Source organism: Ciconia boyciana, chromosome 3 (genome assembly GCF_034638445.1).
Source record: "Ciconia boyciana chromosome 3, ASM3463844v1, whole genome shotgun sequence".
In the NCBI taxonomy this organism is placed as follows: Eukaryota; Metazoa; Chordata; class Aves; order Ciconiiformes; family Ciconiidae; genus Ciconia; species Ciconia boyciana.
In genome coordinates, this window is record NC_132936.1 from 7343925 (window position 1) to 7353245 (window position 9321).

Sequence of the window (9321 nt, forward strand, 5' to 3'; positions counted from 1 at the left end):
AGCCTTCTCATGTGTGCATCTTCTGAAATCCAGCCATCATCCTGCTTTGTCACCTTGCATTTGTTACCTGTTTTAGTGTTTTAGCTTACTGATTTTATGGATTTTTTTTTTTTAGTACATGGCTTAATCTACTTATACATCCAGTGATAGAAGGTCAGTGTCTCAATTCTGTTGAATCCACAGCAGCTCTTGTTTTTGCCTTGGACATGTGTGGCATCTAATAACCAGATTTGATGTAGCACATTATTTTTCCTTCATTCCCTTTACTGGATTATTTTCCTCCAGCAAGTAACAAGTTGCATCCCAGGATATTAAGCTTTTACCAAGGACCATGGGAAACTTCATGGAGGGGCAGAGGCCCAAATCCTTCTGCAAAGCAAACAACACTTCAGTCTGGTCCTTGTTTCTCAGATTTTGATATCCGAGCCCTGAGGGCCTGAGTTTCCTACCTGACGTGGCAGGTCTTATCAGGAACTGCCTGAGGAGAGAGAGTAGCAGCGTTGAACCCAGCGGAGACCAGGCTGTTTTAAATCACTTCAAAAGGGACCCACAGGCTGAACTGCTTTAATAAGCTCTCCACCTCACAGTTTACAGTAAATTATTAATGCAGTAACTTCCAGTGTTGGACAGATTTTTTTGGTGTGTGTTTTTTGTTGTTTTGTTTTGGGTTTTGTGTTGGTTTTTTTTAAGGTTCACAAATAATTCTTGGTAAAAAAGTTAATAAATGATAAATGTCTGAAAATCACCTTGCAGGCCCAGTAAGGACAGTCTTAGTGATGGGTTTAGTTGCTCTCTTACTAGCAACCGAACTGTGTTCAAAAGTGGAAACAGAGATGTCTAAACTTCTTTAACATATCTTTCTTCCAGGAGGAAAGCGGTGAATGCGTGGCGATGGATGTGAGGGTAGCCCACTGCCTGCTCCTTTGGGCTGTGCACTTCTTCCCAGCCACGCCGCGCACTGCTCTCAGGGTAAGCTTCACTACACCAGGTTGCTCAAATCCCCATCCTACCTGACCTTGAACGCTTCCAGGGATGGGGCATCCACAGCTTCTCTGGGCAACCCATGCCAGTGTCTCACCACCCTCATCGTAAAGAATTTCCTCCTCATCTGATCTAATTCTACCTTCTTTCAGTATAAACCCATTGCCTCTTGTCCTGTCACTACAGGAGAAAATACTTCGAAATATTCAATATGTTCAACAGGCCAAGCAACCTCCAGCACAACTCTTGGAGTGTTAGAAATCTGCTATTTAGCCTGCTCTACCCAGCAATAACAGTGTGAGTTCCAAGGCATCGCGTAGCTGAGCTTTGCTTTCAGACTGGCGGGGTTTGGCTGGTTGTAGATGATAGACCATTTGACCGAGCAGTGATGGAAGCTGTTCTGGATTGCACCTGGCTGTACGACATGCAGTCCCAGCAAGTGGTCCTGCCTGCAGGAGCCCGGTACGCCTGCCTCAGGGTCGCTTCCCAATCAGGAGAACAACTAAGTGGCTATTGGTATTTGTGCAGCTACAGCTTTATCTTACAGTAAAAGTCATATAGACCACATAGTCTCACCAACAAGTCACATATTCTCATCAACATGAGAAATACTGGAGAACTTTAAGCCTAATACAGGCTTTTTGACTGAGGAACAACTGCTGGAGGCAGGTGTGACCCTGTCCACTAGCTCAGTATGTCACTTCGGTAGAAGGGTGCAATTGAAGGCTTAATGTAGAGAGACAAAGTGTTAGTGGACAGTTGTGAAGTGGTCTGTATGAGCAAGGGGCCATGAGCTCTACATTTGTGACCTTGAAAAGACTCCTGGACCTCAAAAGGACTATTTTGCCCTTGAAATCACCTTTCTGGTTTGTGCCAAGGAGTCATCTTTTACTTATTTGTTTCAACATTCAGCCTACATTCAACTTTTCCTTATTTTTCAGGTTCTCAGTAAGGAATCAAAGACTGGTAATCAGCAAGGTACAGTGAATAGCTATGTGTCTTTTTAATTCTTTGTGAAATGTTATCAGTTATCAATACTTTTCACCCCTGATACTCACCTCATGGACCATGGTGTGCTGTCTTACACCTTATAACAATATCTGCTTGACTTTTTTTCCAGATGGGTGTATAAATCTCATTCCCTGCAAAGATAGCGGAGCTATTTGTATTCAGCCTTGTTCTCTCTCCTTCCGTGGAGAGACAAGCTTTGTCTGCAAAGAAAGAAAATGGCAAATGTTCACAGATGCCTGTGCAAGCCTGGATGTTCAGTCCCTTTTTCAGGTGAGGTAACTGTTATGCATCTACTTTGGCCTATACTCATGATTTCTTGCAAAGACACCCCCTTGCTCCATACCTTTTAAATATAGAGCAAAGGGAAGAAGATGGGATCCTAAAACAGAGATTACTTTGATAACAGGCTTTGACTTCATCTTAAATCAAGTGATGGGAAATGAATTTGGGAAATTCCTATGTGGAAATATAATTCAGAAATGAAATTGCTTTGTTCACTTGGCTGATGTTCTTCACATGGATCTAAACCAAGACAATGTTGCACTAGAATGAACCTTAAAAAAGGGCAATGCAAATATCCATAATAATCAGATGATTCATGGTAAATTCTCCCCCAACTACAAAATAAAGGACCTTGTTCAAGTAACTTCAAGAATAAGGCACTGTATGTAGTTCTGGCCCTTCCTTCATGTGTGTAGTACAAGCAAGACATTCTTCTCAGGTGAGCTGTGGTCCTGGGCTTCAGGCCATCTGGCACATTCATTGCACACCCCAGCACTATACCTCTTGCCTGGTTGTAGCTGTCGCTTCATTTTCATTCTGTTCATTAATTTTCTCAAATGTATTTTCCTCCCTCCAGAGGATTTCTAAACGTGAACTCGTTCCAAGCTCTGGAGGACATGTTAGTGTTGCTGGAGGACACCTTCCTTTTGTAGGGGAAGGAAGGCCAGTGCATGGAAAGCCTGGAGATGGAGCAAAACATTTTGGTGCTGATGACCGTGGGAATAGTAACTGCCGAGCTGATTTTTCATGCATCATCCCAGACATCCTGTCTTCACCAGCCATTCCAGGAAACATTGCTGATATAGTGGATTTGCTAAAGAAGATTTCCCTGCTGTTATCAGAGAATGTCAATAGAGGAAAAATGCAGGTATTTACTTTTATGGGCTTCAAGAGGTGTTTCTGAGCTTGCCAGAGCATTCATACAGTGTTTTGTCCTTATAGCCACTATCCAATGAAGTGGTGGCTGCAAATCACATGGAGATCACCTGGGAAGAGTTTCAAGAGAGGGCCATGTTTTGTTGTCAGAGAAACTAATCTCTCCGTGTGTGGTAGAAATCCTCTGTTTCATCCAGGAGTGGAATTTGCTTTCTTTAAAAGCAAAAGTTTGCAGCAACTGTTGTTGTAGACATGGGAGAGCAGTACAAGGAAGAATTAATTTTTAAAGTCTGACGTTGTAGAGAAGGCAGCCATGGAGATGCTGACCCACAGCTGTGTTGTCATGTGTTGCACAATGGAAACTGAAATCTTTCCCTGATGAACTCAGGAATCAGAGAGGTGGGCAAAGAAATGTAGGGAGGGAGATGTAAAGCAGACCTGCGTAGCAGGTCAGCATCTGGGATAGAACTTAGGTGTCCTGATTTTTGCTTTATATTTGCTTCTCCAAGCAAGTATATGAGCTATGATATGAGCTTTGAGCTATGATATGAAGAGGCTAGGACAATTCTGTTAGTGACTCATGCCAATGAGATGTTTGGGTTTGACTGGGATGGATCATGGGAACCTGTTCATTGTCAAAGAAGAATATTCCCTTTATAGAAATCACTCTTGAATTAAATGAGGCTTTCTGGAGGCTCTGCCAGTGGAATAAGAGTTGGTTTCTTTTAATAAAAGATATTGATTTAATAGAATAATTATATTTTATAAATATTTTATATTTTATAAAGTGTATAAATAATTTAATATTTAATATAACTTTTTTTTCCTTGTTTGTTTCAGAGTTACAGCAAGATAGCAAACCATATTCTGAACAGCTCCATCATTTCCAACTGGGCTTTTGTAAGGGACAGAAATGCCAGTTCGGTATTACTGGACTCGGTGAATTTATTTGCTGGGAATCTTCTTCTAAGGAATGAGTCAGAAAGTATACAGGAACACTTCATCTCTACAAAAGGCTACAGCATACATAAAAATACTTCAGGGAAGAGCTTTGATTTTTCTATGGAGTTCAATAACACAGGCAATATCACTGGGCACGTGGTCATTCCAGAAGAAGAGCTTTTGAAGTTACCCAAGACTTCCAAAGCCATCAGCATTGCATTTCCAACGCTTGGAGCCATTATAGAAACCAGCCGGTTGGACCCTGGTTTTGTGAATGGAATGGTGTTATCGGTGTCTCTGCCAGAAGAGCTCCAGCATATTTTTCTCACCTTCGAAAAGATGAATAAACTGGACAACGTCAAGGCCCATTGTGTTGGGTGGCACTCTACTGAAAGGAGATGGGATAACAGGGCATGCACAGTGAAGTCCGACAACATCAGCAGTGTTGTTTGCATCTGCAAGCATCACCGTCAGACATTCAAATCCTTCTCCATTTTGATGTCCCCCACCATGCTGCGAAATGCAGCGTTGGATTACATTACACGTGTAGGGTTAGGCCTTTCCATTTTCAGCTTGGTTCTCTGCCTTATCATCGAGACTGTTGTCTGGCATCACGTTACAAAAACTGAAATAACCTACATGCGCCATTTTTGTTTGGTCAACATTGCTACATCGCTTCTCATTGCTGATGTTTTGTTCATCTTAGCGGCTATTGTGCACAATACAGTCCTAAACTACCAGTTGTGTGTAGCAGCCACTTTTTTCCTTCACTTTTTCTATCTTGCCTTGTTTTTTTGGATGTTTACCCTGGGCCTCTTGATTCTCTATGGATTATTATTAATTTTTTTTAAGATAACAAGATCTGTATTCATAGCTACAGCATTCTCTATTGGATATGGATGTCCCTTGGTGATATCTATCCTCACTGTTGCTATTACTGAACCAAGAAATGGGTATTTAAGGAGTGGAGCCTGCTGGCTCAATTGGTGTAAAACGAAAGCGCTTTTGGCCTTTGTTGTACCCGCTCTGAGCATCATTGTTGTGAACGTGGTGGTGGTGGTGGTGGTTGTGGTGAAGACTGGGAGATCCTCTATTGGAGACGGCTGCAAGTCACAAGATTTGAGCAACATGATCCGAATTAGCAAAAACGTGGCGCTTCTGACACCTCTTCTCGGTGTCACCTGGGGGTTTGGATTAGCAACGATTGTCGACAGTCACTCTCTGGCATTCCATGTTACGTTTGCGCTACTGAACGCCTTCCAGGTAAACTCTGCGAGACTGGGAATAGTGTGCCCTCAGACTTTGAGCCTGGGAAAAGGTAGCAGATCAAACAGAGGCTGTCAGCATGCATTGCGTGTGAAAAACAGGATCTAAGCTTTCCTTTTGACTCAACTATTTTACGTGGTACATGCACTAGGTATCCTGCATCGACATAGTAAATGCAGATGGGTAATGGAACAAACTAGTTGGTGTAAAGTGTGATGAAGAATTAAGATGATGAATTTATGTTAAACATAAAATACACTGGTTAATGTCCAGTAACTGCAAAGATGTCTCATCCTTATCAATTAACAAATACACAGAAAATTCTCACTTGCCATTGAAGATGGTTTTGTTTAACTCATCAGTATAAGCATTCGATGTTATCTTACATACTGTTGTATACCCAGTCTGCCTTAGCTCTTCTTGGCTAATACTGCTACTGAGTGGGTTGAGAAAGTCCTGGTATGTAACCCATCGGCCCAGTTCATAATCAGAATTAGAACGGGTTATACATCCATTCTTGACATTCCCAGAGAGCTTGTGTAACCTGGGTGGATAAACTCATTTTGCGCATTGCCGTTATCTGAGTCATAAGTGATGAGATCTGTTACACTGATAAAAACACTATTTTATCTATCCTTAAGGAAGTAGCATCTAGATGCATTTAAGAAACTTCATGTGCTTATGTTGGTTTTTTTTAACTGGTTTCATAATTTTTTAGGGATTCTTCATCCTGTTGTTTGGGACGCTTCTGGACAGAAAGGTACTTGGGTCACTTCAGCACTTATTCTGGATTATATGAACATTTTCTACAGTCTCAGAAACTGCTCCCTTTATTTATTTATTTTTTTATTTTTTTAAATCTACAGACGAGAGAAGCCTTAAGGATGAACTGCCTTTCATCAAAGCAGAAGTGTAGTCTAGCAAAGGTAAAGCTTCCCCTTTCCCCCTCCCCCGGCTTAATTTACTGGCTTACACACCTTCTTATTTGTACATGGAAAGAATGGAACCATCCACTAAATCTTGCCTAGTTTAACATTTTTCTAAGGCAAGTGCTTGCTGAAGGAAATGCAGGTATCTCGAAAGTATGTTGAGGATATTAAGCTTCTAAATATTAGAAGTGGCAATCCATAGATTTTTTTTGACCGCTACATAACCTACTGCTGTTGTTACAAAACTAAAAATGGTATTTTAATCTAATCTCTTCACCTGTAGATATCAAAGCCCTCTAGACAGAGAATGCCTATGACTTTTCTCCCATCTGTAAAAGAGATTTACTTTAAGGTTACTGACTAAGTAAGGAACAGAATTAGGAGTCCAAAATCCCATTGTAATGACCTGTTTGCCGCCTTCACAAAAATACAGATCTGTATGATAGCAGGGCTGCTCTAGGATGTCAGAGGATTGTTTTGCTTCCAGCTGAAGGTCAGCTCAGGATGGAAACCACTCAGAGCCCAGCCAGTACATTTGGTGCTAATCAATGTTGTGTACTCATAAGATCCTGATTTTTTTTTAAATATCAGGGCAATTCATTAAAGGGAAGTATTTAATCATGGAGGAAACAACTGTATTTCAGCAGCTTCCTAGGAAAACGTTGACAGAATTGATGTGTTGACACCACTGAGTTAGCGTTTCCTACCTCTGCTGTAAAACTTTTGTCTGTTGTTAGATTTCTTTTGGTACCAAGGCTTTAATGGTTTCACGCTGTATTTATAAAAGAGAATCCCCTTTAGCTGTCTCACAAGAATCGTCTGCAGTGCTCCTGCTATCCGCCGAAAGAAACTGTCAGTTCTGTTTGGACTTCTGAAAAATGAAGTTATTTCCTTGCTTTTCTCTAGTTATTTATTAATCAGTCCCGATTCTAGTATTGAAAGCTGCAGGGTGTCTTTTTAGTGACAATGTGTCCAAATGTACTTGGTTTATGAGGAAAAAATAGAGGGGTTAAAGAAATTATACCTCCTTTCTGCTATTAGCATTGCCTGGTGTGCTTTGGGTCATTTGGTGCAAGAAGGTGCGCGGTTGTGCAACTTCTGGTTCCTCTGCATCCTTCCTCTCCAATTCAGTCTTCAGTTGCATCCAGCTTTGCTGTTATGTGCTAAGTTTAAATGCAGTGCAGAAGGTCCTCTCTTAAAACAAAATAAAACCCAAAAAACCAAAAACAAACAAAAAGACCAACCTCCAAACCTCTGCTAAAATTAACTATTTGCTACCTAACAGAGGAAGAAGAGAATGGAATTGCTTGAGACTCTTCCAAAGTTAATAAACTGAGATTACAATTCCTGCTTTTACAGATCCAGGATCCAAATAACAGTGAAGATGTGAAACCTCTTATCAGGCTTTAGGTCAGGATTGAAATTTGAAAGTTAAAATTCTCTCAAGTCACCACGAACACAATGCTCTGGAAATGAGATGGAAATATCACTAATCCCATGACTCAGCAACATTTACTAAAAGTATTAAGTGATCTCACTGGGCAAAACTTGATGTGGAAACCATGGCTGCATGTGCCTAAGAACTTGGGTTGATGTTGTCACTCAGCTGGGTGGAAGAGACCATGTGTAGGTGTTTACCATTGCATAACAGAGAGGGGGGTAATGTTAGTCACCCACTCTTGTAAACTTGGGTGTAGATATGGAGCTCAACTCAGGAGAGCTGGAAAAGTTTGTCACACCTGAAATGACTGTTAAAAAAAAAAAAAACCAAAAAACAAAACAAAAAAACCCCCTTGTTTCAGGGAGCTTCAAAATGGGACTGTGTATCTGGGGTTTTAATGGTGAGTACGCAAAACATAGAAGGGTTATGCAGACTCTTGCTTCAGATCTAGTTTCTCCAGATCCATAAGAGCCTTTCTTCTGGGTCAGATTGACCATCTTGTGGTGTTTCTCGCAGGACTCTGCGGTACCTCCTGTTTGAAATGGAACCTCCACCTACATGGACGATATATCTAATCTGACCTGCTGATTTCTTTTCTCCTAGTCGTAGCAGACGACAGTTGTCTTCAGTGGATCTGACCAGTGAGAGGAAAAGGAGCACTTCTTACACAGAAATCCTGGTTTGAGATGAGCCGAAGTGGCTGAGGAGCTCGGAGCATGGACAGCATTTCAAATTACAAGTGCTCCAAGTGTCTTGGAGCACGACCATGGGAAGCATCGTGAAAACCAGAAGAGAAAAGGCCCTGACCTGCTGTCAGGAGGAGGAAACCATCAGTGTTGCTGCAACCCTTGGAGGAAACACACTGATACGTAAAGGTTTTTTCTTACCTTTGTGAAAACTGCTGTGAGGAGAGTTTGTCCTCGTTTGCCATTTCAGTGCTTCAATTTCTTTTTTTTTTTTCCATATCAGTGCAATAAGGAACTGTACAGCATGGGAGACTGTTCTAAAATTATTTAATTTTTTAATGTGAGGTACAAATATTGAGCATTATCTAGCTGGTTTTGCCTGTCCTTGGTCACGAGTGATTCTGTTAGGTGACACCCTATTCATCATTTCCATCTGTCCTCCCAGACTGATGGAAAACGTAACTCTGTTTCTGCATTACAGCTGTTCTCTCCACCTCAATATTTGTTCTCTCCATCTCAGTACTTGTGTGTCAGAGGAATTGTACAAAGCCCTTTTTTGGTCTGTCAGGACAAAATTTTATCTTTTTTTTTTTTTTTTCCCCAGTCCTGTAAGACAATGACAGAGATAAAAAAGAAAGAGCACTCTGCAAATAGTTTCCCTCTTTAGATGTGGGAAAGCAAGCTTTGAATATGCTTCAGAGTTGAATCAAGTGGATGGAGATCTCCCATGTCCTGTGCGATGTGCTAACAAGGGAAATGTTACGTCCGTGTGAGACGGTGTATCTGGTTTCATTAGAAAATCAGTCCTTGGTCTGAGAAACCCTTTCTAATGAAAGCTTTGATAGAAACATTTTTGTCTCTTGTCAGGACAAATCGATGCTTTCAAATGGAAATAAAGTTGAAATTT

At 41.1% G+C, this 9321-nt stretch overlaps 1 protein-coding gene across 1 annotated transcript; it reads left to right on the forward strand.

The window, feature by feature from the left end:
* The first annotated feature begins 891 nt into the window (after window positions 1–891).
* ADGRF4 (adhesion G protein-coupled receptor F4) lies at window positions 892–7697 on the forward strand. The gene is made up of 8 exons (XM_072855571.1): window positions 892–969; window positions 1923–1959; window positions 2102–2262; window positions 2852–3142; window positions 3991–5355; window positions 6077–6118; window positions 6225–6284; window positions 7647–7697. The coding sequence occupies exons 1-8, from the start codon at window positions 892–894 to the stop codon at window positions 7695–7697; spliced, it is 2085 nt and encodes a 694-aa protein (XP_072711672.1).
* The last annotated feature ends 1624 nt before the right edge of the window (window positions 7698–9321 follow it).